Source organism: Aulonocara sp. 'chitande type north' Nkhata Bay, linkage group LG3 (assembly GCF_057382095.1).
Source record: "Aulonocara sp. 'chitande type north' Nkhata Bay isolate Kocher_YH1m ecotype deep benthic linkage group LG3, A_spYH_male_GT1.1, whole genome shotgun sequence".
NCBI lineage: Eukaryota > Metazoa > Chordata > Actinopteri > Cichliformes > Cichlidae > Aulonocara > Aulonocara sp. 'chitande type north' Nkhata Bay.
This window is the reverse complement of record NC_141346.1, coordinates 5,074,506-5,097,659: the sequence shown is the minus strand read 5'-3', so window position 1 is coordinate 5,097,659 and position 23,154 is coordinate 5,074,506. Positions and strand designations below refer to the sequence as shown.

Genomic DNA, 23,154 nt, shown 5'->3' with positions numbered 1-23,154 from the left:
AGCATCAGTTGGCAGGACTACACAAATGAGTCCAACGGTTATAAGATTGTGGAACTGCTCATTATAATTTTAAGAGTTGTACAAACATGCGCTGTTTTAAAATGTGCTATGTTTAAAATGATAAATCAATATGATGAATTTGAAAGAAATGTGAGTTAACTGGGGGTCATTCTCTTCTCCTTGCTATTATGCGGTGGGGTATATTGCTGGTTATATTCTTGTTGTGTGCTTTGTGCTACGAACTGTAGACAAACGTTAATGTGTTCCTTGGTTGATGGTGCCCACTTGTAATATCATTTGGAGTGCAGATAGGGGACACGGTTTAATAAGAATATTTTCTTCTTCCTGCTCCTGTTCACTCAGGGGTGCAGTGTGATATTAAGGGAAATCACAGTTTGTGTGTGTATGAAGGGAAACTGTTGAACCAAGTGTGAAATAAATAACTCTCAGATCTCAAAGTTTATTACAGGAAGTCAGGTGTGACAAAAGAGAGTAATGAAAACAAGACTTTTAGTGAAAGACAAACTAAAGACGAGAGCCTAAAAACCAGTTCTGAGGGATGTTCTTTGACAAGGAGTCACATCACTTTGCATGAAACAAAATGAATCACTAGAAATGATCTACAAGCTATGAGATGCTGTCGAAGCACTAAAGGAACCGGTATGATCAGTACTGTGAGAAAAACGCTATAAACTATGAAACAGTACTATGAGTAAACATTTCAGTGAGCCACCATAGTGCCAGGAGTCCCCACATGTGCTAGGGTGAGGGCTAAGAGTCACAAAGGGAAGGGGGGGGGGGGGTCATCAATGCAGCAGATTGCAGCAGTCTTACTTAACGCGGGTGGAGGTGAAGCTTAGAGCGGAAGGTTGTCCGGGAGAGGCGAGCTGGGCAAATCCTACAATAGATTTGTAGCAGGCAGAGAAAGAAACAAACATTTACACCATATTCAAAGAAAGCTGGAAACTTGTTGCATTAAGAAATTAGAAAAACATCTGGATCCTTAGAAGGGAAATATAATGATGTCATGGGTGGCTCAAGACTTTTGCACTGTGCGGTGTAACCAATGCTAATTTCTGTGGCTTATTTTACATGATGAGTTAGTGACTGTAATAAACATTAAAATCTACTTGTTTAATACACAATTGTAATATTATTTTTTCTTAACATGACATGAGAACCACAGATGATTTCTTCTTCCTATTCAAAAGAATCTATGAATATTTAAAGTAGTAATTTTCAGTCTGCTCTAAAGCTCACAGATATGATGATTACCTGCTCTCCTCCCTCTGGTCTGTGCCCCTCACTGACACGATGGACTGAACACTAAGCAATAAACATTTAGTAAAAAACAATAAGAGGAAATGATGAGACATGCAGATCAGCTGAGAGTCTTTTCAGCTGTGGAAGTTAAACAACAGTGAGGGTCTTCTTGTGTTTTTCCAGATGTTTCTAATCAGACAATTTGTCAGGGGCTGGGTGTGTGACCCAGCTGTTTGAGTTTATTTTGTATTTTCTGATTTCTTATGTTATATTGGAAATATATTAAGTTCTTGTGCCGTTATTTAGTCAGGGTTTTGTTGTTGTAGCAGCCATAACTAAATGTATTGAATTTTGATGATCACTGGGTTTTCATTTGTTTGGTTGCTATGGTGATGTGTATCGGGAGTCACGTGGGTGCTAGTGGTGAAATTAAGAGGGCGTGGTCAGTCTGTCATTCTCTGAGAGGAGGGCTGGAGCCGTAGTTTTTGTTGACCGCTGCACCACGAGTTTCCCCTTGTTGCATCAGAGCCTGTGATGTTTAAGAGTCTGAATCAGGAGCCGATGATACTACTCTGTAAACTCTCAAAGCACTTTAATAAACAAGCAAGCAATTCCACCTCTCGCATTATTGCGTAAAGTTGACAGCGCGTCAGGCAAATAGGCAGACTCCACCCCGACCTCTAGCAACTGTGGAAGTCGCTACAGTTGTGTTTAGTTTAGGTCTCATCTACAGGGCTCTACACTAACTTTTTGCCATGATTGCACTGGTGCGCCTAAGAAAACCAGCACAAAAGTTAGGCGCACCCACATTTTTCAACCGCATTGCTTAAGTGCGTGAGCGCGCTTGTATTCAAAAGGTTTCTCCATGTACCCAAAAGTTGATTCTGTTCATCTGGAGGTAGCATTTTCAGTGGGAGCAACATTTCATCACATTGATCAATGGTCTTTGATCAATGGTCATGACAATTTGCATATTAATGATGAAGAAACTGATCTCCCAGCCCATTGTTCCTTCAGTGGGCTGGTTTCAGTCAATATGCAAATGTCTTGTTTATAAGATTGAAACCTGCAGTCAGCTGAGACTGAAGAAGTCACCTGGATGATGATGAAACGTTTCTCCCACAAAACGCTACGTCCAGATGAACAGAATCAACTTTTGGAGATTTACTTTCCTGGATGATTGAGAATGCTTTAAGACATTTCTCCATTTAACAATATGCTAGAGGGTGTGGGGAGTGATAGCCCCTCCAATGAGGGCATGAAGCAGGCATGGAGGAGATCCAGGCAGACATCCAGAGGCCCCTCAGAGTGTGAGAGCCCAAAGAGGGGCGGGGCCATCTGCTGTGATTGGTTGGGGTAAGAGAAGGAAGACAGGATAAAGACATGCTGTGGAAGAGAGACAGAGAGCTAAGCTAAGCTAGCGAAACAGTAAATACACAGTGAGTGAATACTTTGGCTATAAATCAGGTAGTGAGTACACAGAGAGTGTGCTTCGGATGAAGCACTCGAAGATTATACTATGAAAAAAAATGTATCTAAAAGTTTTTAATTAAATTGCTAAGCAGATAAGCTACTCAGAAACACCACTGTGGTTCAGCAGGAACAGGAAGTGATACTCTAACGCAGAACGAGCGAACACCAAGTGACAGCGCCACCAAGAGAGTGGTGGCGCTGTCAATTGCAAAATAATAAAGAAAAAAACATTTAAAGAAGACAAGAAAATAAAATCAAAAACCAGAACGCTGAAAAAACTAAAAGTCAAAGACTGAGGATAAATTATAAACACACTTGACACATCAATTTAAAACAAAGCCTAGCAATGCTAGGAACAGGAGCAACATCAAAATTATATATTAGTCTGAATCTTTGAAATGAATTACATTTTGTTTAAATCCACATTTTTTTCAACAGAAATCCAGGAAATAAAGGAAACATGGCTTGTACATGAAATAAAGGAAACATGGCTTGTACATGAAATAAAGGAAACATGGCTTGTACATCTCAGTCCGCTGTGCAGTACGTCAGGAGGGCCAAGCACAAACTGGTGGGAACATTAAAGGGGCTCACTGTGATTGTAGAGCATCTCTACCAGAAAGAAGTTTTCTCAGAGGAAGAAGTCAGTAAAATAAAGACAGCGGGTGACGACTTTGACAAAACCAGAGAAATTGTGGACCGTGTCATAAAAAAAGGGGAAGCAGCCTGCTATGAGTTTCTCAGGATTATTGACATAACAAGAAAGAGAAGAACAGAAAGGCCGCCGTCTTTTCTGGAAATTACAGCATCAGATTCCTCTTCACAAGACAAATTTGACCTGAACTATTGGATCAGCTGCTTTTCCTTCACGGATGACACCAACATGGATGTAACAGATTTACAAGGTATTTTTAAACAAACTGAAGTCTGTGGCAAGATTTCTCGTGATCACACTCTTTTATAATGCAGTGTTGTTCAGTGACACATGAGTTAAATCCCTAAATAAATTTTTAATTAATTTCTCCCACACCTCTTTTCTTTCAGGCCCCAGCCCGTGTCACAGATACCAAGAAAAGCTGAAATCAGAAGCTCGAAAGATTTCAGAAAGATCATGGGCCCGAAGTAAAGCAGTCCTGTTCAACAAGCAGAACTCCCTGTCCTACACCTCGCTTGTGTTAGACACACCAGGACAGGCTTCAGCATCCAAAATAAAAAAGTCAAAGATCAAGAAAAGCAGGAAGGTTCGCACTAAAAAACTCAAGGCCTACATACCTGAGGACAAACATGGAACCTCTCCCAGTGAACTGCTGAAAATATATGAAGGAAAAATCCTTTTGGTAGGAAAACCTGGAACTGGGAAAACAGCTGTGGTCCATCAGATGTTGAAACTGTGGTCAGAGAAAGATAACAAGGATCTAGATTACTTGTTCTACTTTGATATGAGAGAAACACCCAACATCACAGAGGTCCATAAACTGGAGGATCTTCTCTTCAGTGTGTTCTGTGAACCAGATGAAGGCAAAGATGAGGTCTTAGTGGACATAAAGAATAATGCTGACAGTGTTACCATCATTTTTGATGGAGTTACAGATGTTGGCTCTACATCTGTGGTGTTTAAGCTCATACAGAAGACCCTTCTACCCGAAGCAAAGATCATCATCACCTGCAGACCAGAGGTGGAGTCGGCAGACTTCCTGTTGGATTGGGACTGTCTCAGAGTGGAAGTGAAAGGCTTCAGTGAGCAGGGCATCAGAGAGTACTTATCCAAGAATCTGAGTGAGAACCACCTCAACAAAGTCTTGTGTAACCTGGAGTTATTCTCTCTTTGCCACGTCCCCATGTACGCCCTGATGGTGGTCGCCTGCTTTAGCTTTGAGGGCTCAGATTTCTCTCCACATCCCTGCACAGTTACTGAAATATACCTCAACATCCTCCATTTCTGCAATCAGAGGAATGTTTCCAAGACACCTGAAAATGAAAGCACTAAATGGGATGCAATACTGTCTTTATCTCAGGCAGCTTTTTGTGCAACAGAAGGGAAAAATGTGAGCCTAACATCACTGCCCAAACTAGACAGCTGTGCTAATTTGGCCATTTTGAGCAGGAATGTAATTCAAATCAGCCCAACTGTAAGGAAACCCTTGTGTGCCTTTCTCCACTACACGGTTCAGGAGTTTTTTGCAGCTCTGTGGGTCTTAAAGGATCCAGAGAAGACCAGATGTGTTCTACAGCAGTGTCTGGTTCAGGGCAGCAAACACATGAAACACTTGGTCCCTTTCCTGTGTGGACTGTTGAATGAGAAGAACACTGATTTGTTAGAAGGTCTCCTTCCTCCTCAGCAGCTCAGAGACACGTCTGACTGGTTCTTCAAACACTTGGTGACCACCTTTGTAGGTTGTAGTGACAGTGAAGACTGTGAAGTGGACTTAATGTTCTTATGTCAATGCCTCTATGAGTCTCAGTCACCTGATGCCTGCCTCTGCCTCCTGGATAAACTGGACTACTGTATTGATGCGAGTGGAGAGACTCTTGATCCTCAGCAGTGTTGTGTTCTGGCCTATGTTATCAGCCAGAGTAAGGAGAGGAAAATAGAGCTGAACCTGGAGGATACAACAGCATCAAAACAGGGAATGAGGCCTTTGCTGGGATGCCTCAGCAAACTTCAAAGGTAAGTGAGAACATTTAGATCTGAAGTTAAAGGGTTCTGTACATCTGTTTTTAATGTTTTAAATGTAAAGCATTCAGTGATTTAGAGCAGTATGTGTTTTTCTTAAAGTGAAAAATGAAAACATAGTAGTGAGAAGGATTTGTTTCAGCTTTGTTTCATCATGTTTCCAGTGAGTTGTAGACAGCAGAAAGTTTGTACGTAGTCTTTAGGTATTTGGTAACATTATTCTTTAGTCTTGATGCATACATAATAATCCAGGTGAGGGGATCCCAGAAAGCTAACTAACTTTTACCTGGACGTTTGTCATTTGAATGAGAGATTTTATTACTTATTTAAGACATTTTCAGTCTCAGCTGAAGCACATTTAACTTGTAAACTAGCACCACTGCATCACACTGACCCATGGTCTCATAATTATTGTGAAGTTAATTTCACGATCAGAGGCCATGAGCAGTGCTAAAGACAACCCAAAGTAAGGTTAGAGTAACAGACCTATCTCCCAGATTAATGCTGTGTTCATTTGTAGCTGTTACTCCTGAGTTATCAGGCAGACACGTATAGCTTTTATTCTCCAATGAGAAACATACTGCCTTTGTTACCTTGTGTTCAGTTAAAATCCACTAAGTCAAAATGTCTCACCCTCTAGTTCACATATAAACATAAATATAAGGATTTCCTCTACAAAAATGTGTTTAGATAAATTTTCATGTTGTTAGTCTGCTAGTTCAATACAGTTTTCTCATTAATGTACAATGAATTATAAAGATTAGCTCGTCTCCTGAACACAACAAACAAGCTGACAGTGAGTCAAAACCTTTAAGATTTAAGAGAAGTATCTTTGTTTTTTAGTTTCTAACCAAACAGCAAGACCCAAACACGTCAGCAATGATCAGTCCATTAACCTCCTAACACCCGAACTCTTTCATGCATTTTACATTTCTTTTTGCTCTTGTGACTTTATAGTAGAACACTATACAGTCACAATTGAGTAATGATGTACAAAACTCTTTATTTGGTGTCTGAACACAGCAGCATTTTTCCTGAGTACAAAAACAAAATGAGAAACAACAATTGTGCCCCTTTGAGCCACGTGGTTCATTTGAAAGAGCAAAACTTAGTATTGTTGTCTAGTAGGCAACCAAAATGTGATGTCCCCATATGTGGACGCCACATCCTAGGAGGGTAAAGTTGTCCTTATAACCAGAGACAAAAACTGCTACAAGAGGTAAATTAGTATTAAACCCCGATTCTTTTGTCCCCATGATAGAACAGAGAAAATCTGACTCATAGTGGTCAAAACATTTTATATTTCTTTTTATTCAATCATCTTCCAGAAAGAGCCCTGCACAGCCCCAAAAGCCAGCTGCAGGATCTCTAACATTTGAAGCTCCACATGTGTCTTATATGGTGTTATTTCTGTAGACAGAATGATTCTTACATCCTGTTCAAACTGCGGTGACTCTGCTGACTATATCTGTTCGTATTTTGAATGTACATTTTACACTTGTTTAAGATTTACTTTCTAAACCTTGAAGGCTGCAAACTCACATCAGCTCACCCGTCTCTGGTTTATATCGTATGCAGAGTCAATCCTCTTAAGCCTCTGGCAGCTTTGCACAAATTAGGAGTTTTGCATGAAAAAAGGCGAACATGGTTCTTCAGTTTCAGCATGAATCTACACAAATAGACTTTGTTCTCAGCAGCTGATTACATGTGAACTAATGAAGTTCTCTACCAACCTTCCAACTGTAGGAGTGACTCCTTGTCACGCCAGCTGTGGAGCATTTCTCTTCTGACTGATGGGGACGTGGATTACGTGAGTTTACTTGACTTCACTGAGAATCAGCTGCACCTCCCAGTCAACAGTGAAACACAACTGTATGACCGAGCTGTGAGAGTCCTGCAGAAGAGGAAGAGGAAGGTGAAAGTCTGCCTTCACTGTGATCACAGAGTCTGTCAAAGTGCGAGCTCGTTCCTCTTACACCATTTACCCCACATCCACTCACTCAGGTATGCTCTTTGGTTTTACTTATTAAACACTCAATGTTTTCATGTGATCTTCAATTGTGGTTTAAAATCCAGTCGAGTTACTTTATAGAAATAATTGAACCAACTGTAGTACTGACCTTATGTCTTTAATGTACTTTTAATGCTGGAGATATTTATCTGAGACAAATCTAGGACGGTATCAGTGCTGCTTGTTTCTGTTTGTTGTTCTCAGATCAAATCATCACATCGTGTTTCCTTTTCTTTCTTCCAGTTTCTGTCAGTCATCAGGAAATCTCTCAGATCAAACTGAGTTGTTGGTGAATCTCTTCATTGTAGCAGCAGATAGAGAACAGAGGACAGGAGAGAAGATCCTCAACATGCTATCATCAGTCTGCTCTTATCAGACATTCCCTCTTCATTCTCATTACAATGACAAATATCAGAGTGACTTCCTGTTGGATCTTTGCTCCCATGTGAAGGACTGTGAGACTAAAACAGGTCTGAGTGTCCTTCCATCATTACAGTCAGTTTTCCAGTCAGCTCCTGCAGTCTGGTCCATAAACCTCTCAGAGAGAAAGACCTCCATCCTCCTGGAGCTGCTGAAACTCCAACCAGAGAAGAAACAAGTGGAGCTGACAGGCTGCTCACATGAAGAGAGTGAAGTGAGGAGTTTGCTGCAGTGTCTGCCTTTTATCTCACAGCTCAGGTAAGTCAGATTGTATTCAGAAGCTTAGTGAAGAGTTTTGATGGAGAACATGCGTTCACCACATGCAGTATACACATAGTATATAGTTACTTTACAAAGAAAGCAGAAAAACAACTTTTCTATTCATTTAATCTTAAAGTAAAGTTTTTACCGTCTCTTCTTGATTTAAAGAAGCTTCTAAAAGTGGAATTTTGACAAATTTCTAAAATATTTGTGTTTTCTTGTTTTTATGAGGATTAATAAATTAGTTATGTGCTGCAACTGAGATGATATGTTTCCCTCGTTTATGTTATATTTAACATGGAGCGTCATTATGTACAGGAAACATGGACCAGATGGAGTCCATCAGCAGTGTGTGGCTGTTTTTATGCAGCTCACATCAAATCATCACTGAATGTTTCCTTCTTATTGTTGCAGAGTTGATGCTGAGACATCAGATGAAGACCGAACGAGGATCTTTGTGAGTCTGTTCTGTGCAGCAGCAGAGAGAGAGCAGCAGACAGGAGAGAAGATCCTGGAGCTGTTAGCATCAGTGTGCAGATACAAAAACAGTCCTCTTAAAGTGAAATGGTGTGACTTCCTCCTGGACCTGTACTCTTATGAGACTAAAACAGGTCTGAGTGTCCTTCCATCATTACAGTCAGTTTTCCAGTCAGCTCCTGCAGTCTGGTCCATAGACCTCTCAGAGAGAAAGACCTCCATCCTCCTGGAGCTGCTGAAACTCCAACCAGAGAAGAAACAAGTGGAGCTGACAGGCTGCTCACATGAAGAGAGTGAAGTGAGGAGTTTGCTGCAGTGTCTGCCTTTTATCTCACAGCTCAGGTACACGACACGTTCTTCACACAATAAAGTCGGTCTACCAATAAATGAGTGCTGAAAATAATTCATGAAAATATTTTAGCTCTATTTGACAATTTAGTTGCTGCTTGATTGAAGCCAGTTTATAGAAATGAGTCCACAAATTTGTAACGTTTACCTTCAACAGTTTTTTAACATGTGACAGTTTGTCTGTGAGAATAAAACTGCACTTATTGACATTTACAGCATCACTAAGACCTCCTGGGAAAAAAGCTTCATTAAAATGATTAATAAAAGTTGTACTGTTAAGGTATTTATGTGTTTCTGATGGGCTTTAAAACAAAACAGCATCAAGCAGCTGTCACTGCAGAGGGAAACAGTTTGAGTCATCCAGGATGTTCAGCTTCAGCCTGCATTTGGGGCCTCTCTTCTCCACATCCACACAACGACCATTCATACGTTATTTCTGTCTTCTTCCACACAAAGTAGACCCACTGATTTCACCTCCATTAATAAGAAATATTGTTACATTAACAGGTGACACAGAGCTATAAACAATATGTAACTATAACAACACAGGCAACACTGTTGCTGCATCAAAGGAGACTAAGCGATGCTGGTAGCAATCATTAACATGTGAATGAATGAATGTGTGTGAGCGCTCTGTGCTGCAGTTTATTTGTAAGCTGACAGCTGCACATTAAAGCTGTGACACTTTGACCTCGATCCACTTAAACATGAAAGGTTACTCGCTGCATTCAGCTCTGACACACAATCTGGTGAAGGAGTTTGTCACCACATCAAAGTGACGTTCATGTTATCATGAGCTCCAGCTCAGAGCAGACTGGACATAAAAGACTCAGAGAAAATGTGTCACTTACAGCTGATTTTAATCTGACACTGAACATAACCTGATCTACACCAGGCTGTGTTCAGCATCTGTTACCATGGTGATATAGCCAGGTACAGAGAGCTAGTCTGGTGAAACTAAACACTGACAGGAGGCTCAACGTGGCCACTAACATGTGAATCTTTGTGTTTAAGACTTTTCTGAACCAGAAAATATTAATTGAGTCTAATTTTCAGTGTAAACAAATCTTAATCTAAATGAATTAACTGTAAAATGTTAGTAAATATGTGATTTCCACGTGTGTGATGTGAGCAGCAGGTGAAGCTGCTGTTGTAGATGTTGTTGTTCCCCTCTGTGTGTTTCTGTATTGTTGATGTTTAGTGTTTTGCTGCTAACACTTTATAACAGCTGCACACTCTTCAGCATTAGTGTTAGTTAATACTTGTTTCATCATTTATGAAGCATTGCTCCTCCTCAGTATGTCGTTCATAAACATGGATACACATGATGAAGTTTTGCTGAAGAGGCTCAAATATAACATGTTCAATGACAGCAGTCTGATACTTTTCCAATGATGGACGAACACTTTATAAAGTTGTACATGTGTTACAGATATTCCTGAGTTAATTCAGACAGTTACTGGTTGTTAGTGAAGTATGTTGTGTGAGCTGGTCTAAAGTGAGGCCCATCCATGACTTCCAAAGCATTTATCACATAACCTGAAAGCTCAGCAGGACCTGGAGACGCCAGCAGGTCTGAGCTGTCTTCATGACAGGAAAAGGAAAACGCACAAAGTGATACAGAACATACAAATATTGATCACACAGTGCAAACATAACTCACTGAAGGTTTGCAGAATATTAAATGAGCAGGGCCAGAGTGTGAGTTTGAGGCTTTAAGAGAGGAAGAGACTCACTGAGCAGCTGCAGCCACTCAGAGCTGTAACTTCAATGTGCTGAAACTTCTTCTATCAAATCAAATGTGAATGATCACAAAACACTAGTGAATATTTCACACAGCGTCACAGACGAGTGTAAACAGCACGAACACAGTGTTGATATTGAAGCGATCAAGGCTACTTTAGCTGCTCCCTCATCACAAGGAGTCACCTGATGATGCAGGAAAGTGTCTCTGGGATGTTGAAGAGTTTGGAAGTTCTGTCGTTGGCTCCTCTGGTTTGTAGTCAGTCAGTTTTAGTAAAGACGTCCAGTCAGGTTCACTTCCAAAGTGCTCCTGAGTGAAACACAGCAGCTAAGCTGTTTGGTGCTGTGCTTTCACACAGGTGAACTCAGGTGAAGGCTGGAAAAGGGGGCGTGGCCTCCTCGTCTGGCACAGTGAAAGCTCAGAGCAGCTGCTCAGGCTAAGGAGGTGATGAGGTTCAGAGGTGGCTCGCCATCTCCTTCATCATAGAGAATCCAACGCAAACAGCATTTCCTGTCATATAAACATTGTAGAAAACAGACGTTACTGCATTAAACCAAGAAACACCAGGATTCAGTGACCATAGCAAATATAAAATCTAAACTCTCCAAATACTCCGACGTACATGAATAATACAACACTGTATTACAGCTGCTCTCACAGTGTTCTACCTTTTTACAGCAGTGACATAATTATTTGATCCTCTGCTCAATTTATGAGTTTGCTGACTTCCAAAGAAATAAAGAGACTCTGATTTTTATCAAAGTTTCATTTTACTGAAGACAGAAAATCAGCAAAGATCCAGATTAAACTCACAAACATTGCAAAGTGTGTCAGCAGTGTGTGGTTGTTTCAATGCAGCTCACATCAAATCATCACTGAATGTTTCCTTCTTATTGTTGCAGAGTTGATGCTGAGACATCAGATGAAGACCGAACGAGGATCTTTGTGAGTCTGTTCTGTGCAGCAGCAGAGAGAGAGCAGCAGACAGGAGAGAAGATCCTGGAGCTGTTAGCATCAGTGTGCACATACAAACACAGTCCTCTTAAAGTGAAATGGTGTGACTTCCTCCTGGACCTGTACTCTTATGAGACTGAAACAGGTCTGAGTGTCCTTCCATCATTACAGCCAGTTTTCCAGTCAGCTCCTGCAGTCTGGTCCATAGACCTCTCAGAGAGAAAGACCTCCATCCTCCTGGAGCTGCTGAAACTCCAACCAGAGAAGAAACAAGTGGAGCTGAGAGGCTGCTCACATGAAGAGAGTGAAGTGAGGAGCTTGCTGCAGTGTCTGCCTTTTATCTCACAGCTCAGGTAAATAACACGCTCTTCACATGAGTCAAATATCTGTAAGAGAAGATTTGCTGTGAAAATAAGTGATGGAAATATTTGGAGCTCCATGAATTGTAAAGTGATGATTTTGTCTTGTGCTGCCTGTTTGTCATCAGCATCATATGTTTGACCTCATCTACATGGATCATGTTATAAATGTATTCAGACTCTGTCATATTTCAGAGGGAAACGTTCTCAGTCCATCCCTGTGTTTCACTGACGTGTTCAGCTGTTTGTTGCTATGAAGTTTCATATTTTCTATAAATATCAGACGACTTTTAATGCTTATCAGCATCTAGAATAAAGACGTTCTCATCAGAAAGGTTAGATTTATATTTGATAGGATCATGTGACTGAGCTCCTGCTGCAGAGTGTTGGAGTGCACACATGCCAGAAACATCCTTTACACCTGAATCCATCATCGCCATGGAAACAGCATGAAAGCAAACTCAACGAGTCCTTCAGTGACGTAACTCAGTAAATGAATGAGTTACATGAAGCTGGACTTTATCTCTGACTTTGTTTTACTGAGCATGATGATGATGATGATGGTGGTAGCAGCTCTATAGTGAGCAGATGAAGATGTCAGACAGCAGAGAGGTGTGTGATGTGAGCAGCAGGTGAAGCTGCTGTTGTAGATGTTGTTGTTCCCCTCTGTGTGTTTCTGTATTGTTGATGTTTAGTGTTTGACTCTCTAAAGTCAGACAGCGAACAAAATAACAGTTACAGTTCAGAACGCAGTGATTTCACACACAGGCTGAGTGTTTGTGTTGTGAGTCAGTAACTGTCTAAGAACACTGTTCAGCTGCTCTGATGGAAGATGGCTTTAAATGGACTTTCATTATATACAACATGGAGTCCATCAGCAGTGTGTGGCTGTTTTTATGCAGCTCACATCAAATCATCTCTAAATGTTTCCTTCTTATTGTTACAGTGTTCTTCCTCTGAGGTCACGTCTCCATGAAGCAGTGATGTTCTTTGTGAGTCTGTTCTGTGCAGCAGCAGAGAGAGAGCAGCAGACAGGAGAGAAGATCCTGGAGCTGTTAGCATCAGTGTGCACATATCAGACATTCCCTCTTAATGAGAGACACATGGAGATGTATTATTATCTGAACCAATATCAGAGTGACTTCCTGTTGGATCTGTGCTCCCATGTGAAGGACTGTGAGACTAAAACAGGTCTGAGTGTCCTTCCATCATTACAGTCAGTTTTCCAGTCAGCTCCTGCAGTCTGGTCCATAAACCTCTCAGAGAGAAAGACCTCCATCCTCCTGGAGCTGCTGAAACTCCAACCAGAGAAGAAACAAGTGGAGCTGACAGGCTGCTCACATGAAGAGAGTGAAGTGAGGAGTTTGCTGCAGTGTCTGCCTTTTATCTCACAGCTCAGGTAAATAAGTGATGATGGTTTCATTTGCAGAACGTTTCCAGCATGTTCTCTGATCCCATCTTCACTGTGTTCCAGCTGTGGTCCAGAGTTCTTCCAGAGTGTGTGCACATCCATGTCTGTAAGATCCAGAGAGGAGGCCCAGCAGCTGGAGTCTCTGCTGCAGCTGCTGGGCTTCCAGCTGCTGCTAACAGGAGCGTTACACAGGAAAAGCTGCTGGTCTGTGGGGAGAGTTCTCAAACTGTGCGGCTCTAAAGTGGATCTCATCCTCACACCCAGCAAGATGTCTGCCAGAGGAGGCGCTCTGCTCTTCAGACACACAACACAACTACACAGTCTGAGGCAGGAAGTGAAACCATGACTCTCTCCTGCTCTTCTAACATCATTTCTATGTGAATCTTTAGTTCTTGGTGTTCATCATTTCTGCTCTTTCGTCTCTTCGTTCTTCAGGCTTTCCATCGACATGTCCTTGCTGCTGTCTCAGTGGGTAAGAAGAGGCAGAGCGGCCCGTCGGCTGGCTGTTGAAGAGCTTTCTCTTGTGCCTAACGGTGTGTTCACACCGAACGCGATGGACGCGAATAAAACGCCCCAAACGCCCCTAATTTGACGCGTGTACATTCGCGTCTCAACGCGTGTCCAAGAAAAATCCATCGCGCGTCAAAATATCATATTTTGACGCGCGTGACGCGGAAATGTGGGAGGAATGTGGGAGGGAGTTGTGCCAGACCTGGTTTTGCAAGATGGCAGCTATCGAGCTAGCGCTTGAAGAGAGAGTCTCCCTTCTCTATGTACTGTGGAGAGCAGAGCAGCAGCGTAAAAGACGTCCTCGCCGTACCTGGGTCCATCAGGTCCTCCAGGCGCGTGAGCAGTTTGGTGAGTTTCACCATTTGCTCCAGGAGCTGCGCCTGGATGACGGCAGATTCCAGCGATATCATCGTCTGTCACCCGGCCAGTTTGAGGACCTGCTTTCCCGTGTCGGTCCCAGAATCGCCCGCCTAGACACCAATTACAGGCGCTCAATCCCACCTGCAGAGCGCCTGTCCGTCTGCCTGAGGTTAGTAAAAGTGGTCAATACGGTAGTCCTTTATTGATACCTGTGCTAATATATGCTAAACCATCCATTTATACACTGCTAACATGGATGTGCTATGCTAACAGTGAATGCTGTCGGTGTTTACTGATGGCATAGCACATCCATGTTAGCAGTGTATCGTGTATACACTGCTAACATGGATGTGCTATAACAGTGAATGCTGTCGGCGTGTATAAACTATCGTTTATACACTGCTAACATGGATGTGCTATGCTAACAGTGAATGCTCTCGGTGTTTACCGATAGCAAACTGGTACTGTTTATAATATTTCTAGTGATACTCAGATGGTCTCATCAAGTCCCGATTTAATTTAATTCGATTTATGCTGTTATCAGTGGTTGAATGATAGCATGGCTGTGGTGTCATAGGTATGGTGAGCCAGATCATCCCCCAGGTAGCGACGGCCATCTGGGACTGTCTAGTGGACGATTTCACGGCTGTGCCTTCAACTGAAGACTGGCGGTCCATCGCAGAGGGATTCCAGGAGCGCTGGAACTTCCCCCTCTGTTGTGGAGCTCTGGATGGGAAGCACGTCCAGACGAAGGCACCCCCCAACTCAGGATCCATGTTCCACAACTACAAGGGAACTTTCTCCTTTTTAAAATTTTCTTAATAAATGGATCTCTACTCCAAAATAACCTAACCTCTCTTTATTCTCTTAAGTAACTTGTCTTCACTATGTTCCTATAACCAGTGTGATGCAAAAGTTTGAGCAACCTTATTAATAGTCATTATTTTCCTGTATGAATCGGTTACAGTAAAAAATGTCAATTACATATATCATATAGGAGACACACACATTGATATACACTACATATTTATGTTATTTCTCTTTTTATGTGTTGCCAATATATGCACCTGCTTTATTTAGTGTAAAGTTATTGCACACTTTCTGTAAATCCAGTGAACTGCATTTCACTTCTCAAATATCACTGTGTGTGTCTCCTATATGATGTATTTAACTGACAATTTAAATTGTGACAAATAACGATTTGTACAGGACAATGATGGCTATTAACAAGGTTGCCCAAACTTTTGTATCCCACTGTATCAGTATATTTTGTCATTAGTATAATATGAAATAAATTCTACTTGTGTCAAGTCGGGTGCCAATATTTGCTGTGTAGTAGAACAGAGACATTTGTCATTATAAATGTTTATTTGATAAAATATATAAATTCAGTAATAAAAAGATTCAACATAAATATATAAAATTTAACTATTTACAGAGAGACAGGAATAAAAAGGACCCAGCTTGGAGTGGAAGAGCCTCAGGGGAGAAGGAGGAGAAGAATAAGAACATTGTTTCTGCCCTGGAGAGCTGCTGCCTCATCAGAAAACTACTGATCATTAGGGTCCAATGTTTCCAAATTTAGCACAGCTGTGCTGTTGTCAAAAACTAATTTATGAATTTGGAATTTCACGAATTCTCGTGTCTGAGGCGGCATGCTCTCCAGAGCAGGAACAAGGCCGAGGAGGAAATACTCTGTTGCAGACGGGCGTGGCCTCTTTAGGGACTCCAGGATAGCCAGCTCCACCGCCGATGGACCATCCTGGGACCCTTCCCTCGACCGCCTTCGAGCTCTCCTCCTCTGTGGGCCTGTAAAAAACAGAACAAAACACCACAAAGAAATGAGAAGGCTGCTACTAGATTGTCATTTTCAAAATTGAAAAAAAAAACAGGATATGAACAGATTGGTTGTAGATATTTAGTAAAGGTGATCACAAGGGAATCCAAGCAAGTAAAAAGCTATCAGTGCTTGATGTTCATACCTGTGGGTGCAGCAGCAGGAGTGGAGGGACCAGGGACTGGGGAGTCAGGAGAAGCAACAGGGGAGGACTCTGCTGCATGATAACTTGACTCTATCAAGACAATATTAAATGTTAACAGGTTGAAGACAATAGTCATAGAGAATATTATATTATTATATACTTATTATTATATACAGTGGTCTCCCATTTATTGCAGCACATGAACAGTAGTCACAGTTCTCACAAGTTGATTCTCAAAGTGCAAACCTTTGTCGATTTTAAAACGTAAAAGTATTATGCCGCGCTTTTTCTCCGTCTGCGGCGCCACTTTTGTGCGCCTTTTTCGCTCCCGGTGCAGGTGTCTATTTCCGAATGAGGGTCATAGTTATGAGTGTTTTTGTGCTGTTTTTTTCTATTTGAAGTGATGGTTATCAAAACCAAACATGATAAGTTTGGCAAGCGCAGGAGACACGACACGGAGGAGATTTGTCATTTGGGCTGCAGAATGCAATGCGCATCGTTGAAAGCTGTACGGTGCAATAAAAAAAATCAGCGAAAAGGCGAGGCAGTGACGGATGAACAGCGGGACTACTTTATACTGTTTATTAATAAACAAAATATATTCCTGTATGACAACACGCATAAATTAACTGCCTACATTAATTAATTGTAAACATACCTTCTGACTGACACTCCCCTGCTGCCTCTTCGGGCTGTCCCTGGTCCTCGGGGGAGAAGTTCTCCACGGTCCGCACCATATTTCCGCTGGTCTCCCGCGGGGTGAGGAAGGGGTCCAGAAACCCCATGACCGCGAAGAACTTCCATCTCCTCCCCGATCCTGCTGCAGACCCACTCCTCTTCTCCTTCTCTGACCTCTTCTCCTTATTATATGTGTCCCTGAGGCTCTTCCACTTTCTCCTGCAGATGTCCTCTGAATAAACGCATTATCTGGTTAGCGGAAAGGTATTTGTACAACAGTGGGAAAATCGCGGGACAGTAGGCGCGCTTGCTAGCTTTTGCACGGCTTCATCGGGTCAGTCTGAAAATTAAAAAGAAGAAGGAATGAACTTACCAGGTTGCCCGATCTCCTCACTTATGTGTCTCCAAGCTAGGTCCTTTTTATTCCTGTCTCGGTAGAAATAGGAGCTGGCATCATATAGCTCGGGGTGGTTAGCCACGGCGCTGATCAGCTTTTCCTCCATACTGAATGAAGAATGAAGGGCTTTGGCTGGATCTGCCCCTTTGACCTAGGTCAGAGCCACGTCACCAGGCTCCTGATTGGTTGTCGCGGCGCGATTTGACGCTGGAGTTCAGATTTTTCCAACTCGAGCGGTAGACGCGAAACGCGCGTATGCACAAAGTGCAACACAAAAACTCACGCGCGTGGTTTTATTCGCGCGTCAAACGCGCCTGACGCGCTACACTGACGCGCGTTTCACGCGTTTTGGCGTTTTCGCGACGCAAATCTGCTTCCGAATTTTCGCGGGACCCGCAATCGCGCGTCATCGCGCCTTTCCATTGACTTTACATGTAAACCTGACGCTCTATTCGCGTCCATCGCGTTCGGTGTGAACACACCGTAAGAAAGCCCGACCATCACACAGAGTATTGTTGAGGGCCGTCAGTAGTTTGGCTTCCCTGCTGAGATACTGGACAGTCGGACGGTTAGACCTGACTGAGACCTGCATCCCTGCTCAGGGTCTCATTGCACTGCTGCTCCATCATGGTCCTCTGACAGTCAAGTAAATGTCTTTCTGAACATCACAGGACAAATAAAATGTCGATTTTTACTTCAAAGCTTATTTTCTATTGATGATCTCTGCAGACTGAGTGAAGAGAGCTTCCAGCAGCTTCTGTCTCTCCTCCATGAAACCCAGGACAAGGACTTGACGTTGTCCTTCTTGAGTAAGGTTGGTGGAGACCTGACCTCCTGCTGCCTGAGCTGGGAGCTGCTTCACTATCTGCTGCAGCAGCCGTCGGCTCCGACCATCACTGTGGACCTGAGGAAGAACCTGTTCTTACAGGAGGAGACCACACGTCTGCTTCCCTTTCTGGACAGGATTGTGTTTAAAAGGTGCTGAATGTGGTTTGATCTTTTACACAGTTTCTGCTGATTAATCAGGAGGATTTGAAATGCTGTCTCATCTTTAATCAGCACTTCATGGATCCTTTAAACAAAGTTGGAAATAAACTCTTTGTTTTCAGGCCCAGTCCCAGCTTTGTGATGAGCTCCATCAGAGAGCTCTACAGAGCTCACGACAGTCACGCTGTTCCCAGTTTGCTGAGGTCACTCGGTCATGTGATCAACCTGAGCTGCAGACAGCTGGACTCAGTGGACTGTGCTGCTCTGATCTTCATCCTCAGACACGGAGACGGAGTCAGACTGAACCTGCTGTGGACCTCCATACCAGCAGGGGGAGTAGAGTCCATCCTGCTCATGCTGGACAGCGTTTCTCGTCTCAGGTCAGATATTAGAGCTCGTTCCTCTGTGCTGCGCTGTGTGATTGCTGAACAACACACTTTATTGTAACATAATGCTTCAAAAACAAGCTAACATTTTACTGTTAGTGTGGAACAGATTACATGAACAGTTGAACAAGAAACTACAAGGAAAGTTTCAAACAGCAGGCAGAGTGAACATCATTTAAAGGTAGAGCAGTAATAATAACAACAACAGCAACAATAACACATTTTATTAGTGGGCGCCTGTCTAACAACCCAGGGTCACCGTAGCAAACACGGAACAGGAAACAGGATCAAACAGTAACTGGTTCATGTTGATGTTTACAGACAGTAAGCTGGTTTGAAGACGGCTTTGAGTTCAGTTTTCCTGGAAAAGAATCCCAGAGCCGCTGATAGTGGTGCTCATAGTGGCGACATGTACGAACAACAATGTGGTGAAGCTTCCTATCTTATATATCATAGTTGGAAAGAGACGATAATTACACTCTGATGACACAAACAACATGTTCTCACTATGGTATGTGTTCTTTAATGATGACCAGATGTTTATTTCACTACTTATCATCGAGGGTTTCATCACAGATGCCCCGCCCCCGACTGTTGTTTAGTCTCAGAGAGTCACACACGCTTTTCTTTAGCATTAGCCCGCTGTCATGGCAACAGTGAGAGCCGTTTGTTGTATTTTAATCCAACACAAACTTTACTAAACAACAAAGAAATTCAGACTAATCAAAAGTTAGATTTTTTTTTATTTACACCCAAGGGCCGACTTATCGCTGAACACACTGCAGCTTAGCATTAGCCGTCCTGTTTTTAGATGTCACACAATATTCATGAATTATTTACAAAGTTTACAAATGTCAGCTTTGCAATTTCTCATTAATTATACAGATAATTGTTTAAAAATATATTATTGGAAATCATTTGGTGAAGTTTACAAATGAGGCCCAAACATTTCTGGTGATCTTCAGTGTTTCCCAAACTGCAGCCTCTGACTTGTTGCTTCTGATTTGTGTGTCTCATTTGTGGTTTTACCAAATGGTATCATCAGCGTTATTGTCATTTTAATCTTAGTGAATTAAAATTGGTCGAATTAACAATTTAATTGTATTAATTATAGTTATTATCAAGTGTTGTCATTACACCTCCTGGGCTACTTTTATCAGCTGCTCGAACAACAAGCTGAAGGCTGCAAATCACAAGTTTGTCTGCAGACACATTTGAACTGGACCCATTAAAATAATCTGCTACATGCTGTGTTTCTGTGGCTTCCTGGACACAAAGGAGACATTTACTCTTCATCACTGCTGACAAATGATGCTTTTAATCTGATAAATGCAGTAAATTATGAACAACGAGTTACCAGATGAACTGAGTCCTTATTCATTTAAAGCTGTTATCTGTTAACATCCACCTGCACAATCAGCCCAAGCAGGGAAACTGGGCTCAGTGTGACTTTGTCTTAATAACATGAGTGCTGTGCATAAATCCAACATCTAATTACAATAATGTGTCTGCTGCTAGTTCATAGATGCTGTTCTTAAAATCCTTTAGTTTTAAAGATCAACACATTTTATTGGAGCCAGCAGTTTGTTTGCAGCATCTATCATTTTAGATTTTCTGTCTCCATGCGTTTCTTTCCAGTGTTGACAGGAACCAGCTGCTGAGGTTCATCCACTGCTGTGCTGCCTGTGACGTCCAGCAGGAGGCAGCGTCAGGCCTGCTGAGGACTCTGCAGCACAGCTTGGATCTGTCCTGCTCCTCCTGTGTGGAGCTACCGGAGGAGGATCAGACTGAGCCTCTGAGTCTGACTGCTGATGACTGCAGGGCCGTCTCCACCATCCTGACACAGGGCAGCCGGGACACACAGCTGGACCTGCGAGACTGTGAGGTGGAGGACAGCGTGCTGGACCTGCTGTTTCCTGTCCTCCACAGGGTCCGCCTCAGGTGGGAAAGACCACCGAAGAGTCTGAACCAGAGAGAACCTTGTTCACGCTGGTGTTGATGCATCCTGACAGTTTCTCTGTTTGTCCTGTTTAGAGTCAGTAACACTGTCCTCCTCCAGCTGCTGTCTCTGGTTCCTGTGAACAGTGAGAGGGACGCAGTGAGGCGGGCGGTGTCCCTGTGTACAGCCCTGGGTGGAGAGCTAGATCTCAGTCACAGCACGCTGGATCAGAGGGTCTGCGGGGCTTTGGTCCAGATGCTGGACTCGTGTGAAGGGCTGACAGAGCTGGACCTCAGTCACTGTCAGCTCACTGACCAGCTGCTGCTCCCTCTCATCACACATCTGCACAAAGTCCAAGTCCTAGAGTGAGTGTCACACACTGATCCTCCTGTGGGAGGCACCAACAACCATCAGCCTGTTCACACACACTACAGTAATATAATGTGCAGCGATCAGTTAGAGCCACATGTTGTGTTTGTGTTACAGTCTGAGTCACAATCAGATCACTGATGCTTCGACCGATGTGTTACTGCAGCTGCTCTCCATCAACCCCTCCATCCACTGTGTGCGGTGAGCCAACATGAAGGAGTTTCTTCTCAGACTCTGAGAGGAATCATTCACAGCCTGAGCTCACGTGGATTCATGTTGTTCTGTGTGAGTGACGTCTGCTCTCTGCTTTGGTCTCTTTCTAGACTCTTCAGCAACAACATCGTGCACAGAGCAGCCTTCAAGGAGCACACGCAGTTTGAGATCTGGTGAAGCGCTCGCCATCATCACCATCGCCATTATCATCATCCTCCTGGTCATCATTATCATCATCATCAGAGCAGCCTTCAAGGAGCACACGCAGTTTGAGATCTGGTGAAGCGCTCGCCATCATCACCATCGCCATTATCATCATCCTCCTGGTCATCATTATCATCATCATCATCATCCTCCTGGTCATCATTATCATCATGGTCGTCATCATCATCATCATCATCAGAGCAGCCTTCAAGGAGCACACGCAGTTTAAGATCTGGTGAAGCACTCGCCATCATCACCATCGTCATCATCATCATCCTCCTGGTCATCACCATCGTCATCATCATCATCCTCCTGGTCGTCATTATCATCATCATCATCATCCTCCTGGTCATCATTATCATCATGGTCGTCATCATCATCATCATCATCAGAGCAGCCTTCAAGGAGCACACGCAGTTTGAGATCTGGTGAAGCGCTCGCCATCATCTTTAACATCGTCGTCATGGTCGTCATCATCAGGGAGATGTAGTTTTATGGTCTCAGTAAAAACTCTCACAATTGCTTCATACTAATCTGTAATATACAAGAGCAATAATAGGTCAGCGTAGTAAGCGTTAATAACTTTAGAGTATTTTCTTTTTCATGTCGTTATTAAAATGCTTTGTTTTATTTATTTGTGTAGAAACGAGCACGTCTCATGTTTCTGCGGATTTTTATTTTATGGAGATCTGAAGCCATCTAGTGGTCATCCCAATATTTACACATCAGGTTGTATTATTGTGATTAAAATGTTTTCAATTAGTGAAAAAACAAAATGAGGCTGTAACAGTTTTATTGTACAGTTGTGAGTCGGCTTAGTTTATTTTTGGTACTTTTGCAATAACTGTACTGATTTTTGTGTACTCGCACACAAATGTTGATTCCACGAAATACAAACAGATACTGAAACGTGTAACAGCTGAATTGTTCATTGAACAAATAATGAACAAGTTCTCACAATCATCTCTTTCCAATGGAACCTATAACCAGATAGGTTATAGGTTCTTATAATCCCGTGTGCCTTATGTATGAACTCTGGTTGTGTTTACTGACATCGAATCGATTTTATGTGCACGGCGCTTGAAAATCTGTCAAATGTTTTAGTACGACTTTGCTAAGCTATGAAGCCGCACCGCTTGATGGATTGTCGGAGCGTTACGGCTGTCGTAGACGCAGCCTCGCGGAGTAATATGTACTGTGCTTCAACATAATATTACCGTATTGTGTGTGTGTAACCTCTTTTTAAGTTTTGTACATAGTATACATGATTATGCTCAGGATCTGTCGGCCAGTTTCCACTGGAAATGCCTTTTGGTTAAACTGTCAGCGAGGAATTTGCATTTGCACTGTTAAATTTTTATTATATTATTATATATTATATAACTTTTAATGCACATTAAAAAAAAACAGCTGCTTGTTTAAGTGAAAATACATTGGGGGTTTTTTGTTTTACACTAATAAAGTTGTAAATTATTTTGTCTAGTGTCAATTATATCATCAGTTATATCGTTATCGCAAATTTTCAAATGTATATCGTGATAAATACTTTTGGTCATATCGCTCTGCTCTAGTAACTACATAAATTGCAAAAAAGTGCAATAAACTACAAAAATATAAAAAATCGTTTTTTTTTTACATATATTTATAGTTAGAGAAATGTAAGAGGTTTATCCCTCAAAACTGTAAATACAAAAAAATTGCACAAAATAGTTTCCAACAACAGGAAATTTCTTT

At 42.3% G+C, this 23,154-nt stretch overlaps 3 protein-coding genes across 3 annotated transcripts in view; 1 reads left to right on the top strand and 2 right to left on the bottom strand.

The window, feature by feature from the left end:
• Positions 1 to 23,154, bottom strand: part of LOC147333619 (protein NLRC3-like) — a 231,567-nt gene that overhangs the window by 163,421 nt on the left and 44,992 nt on the right. The gene's annotated exons all lie outside the window — the stretch shown is intronic.
• Positions 1,926 to 22,992, top strand: LOC147333620 (uncharacterized). The gene is made up of 16 exons (XM_086286426.1): positions 1,926 to 3,641; positions 3,781 to 5,404; positions 7,157 to 7,414; positions 7,665 to 8,099; positions 8,517 to 8,921; positions 11,574 to 11,978; positions 12,931 to 13,383; positions 13,459 to 13,722; positions 13,831 to 13,930; positions 17,811 to 17,968; positions 18,052 to 18,300; positions 18,432 to 18,689; positions 20,334 to 20,636; positions 20,730 to 20,999; positions 21,121 to 21,204; positions 21,327 to 22,992. The coding sequence occupies exons 1-16, from the start codon at positions 3,251 to 3,253 to the stop codon at positions 21,391 to 21,393; spliced, it is 5,724 nt and encodes a 1,907-aa protein (XP_086142552.1). The 5' UTR covers positions 1,926 to 3,250; the 3' UTR covers positions 21,394 to 22,992.
• On the bottom strand, positions 15,548 to 17,806 carry LOC147333621 (uncharacterized). The gene is made up of 4 exons (XM_086286400.1): positions 17,299 to 17,806; positions 16,906 to 17,157; positions 16,248 to 16,337; positions 15,548 to 16,074 (listed from the first exon to the last, which is right to left on the bottom strand). Exons 1-4 carry the CDS (start codon positions 17,426 to 17,428, stop codon positions 15,815 to 15,817), a joined length of 732 nt encoding a protein of 243 aa, XP_086142526.1. The 5' UTR covers positions 17,429 to 17,806; the 3' UTR covers positions 15,548 to 15,814.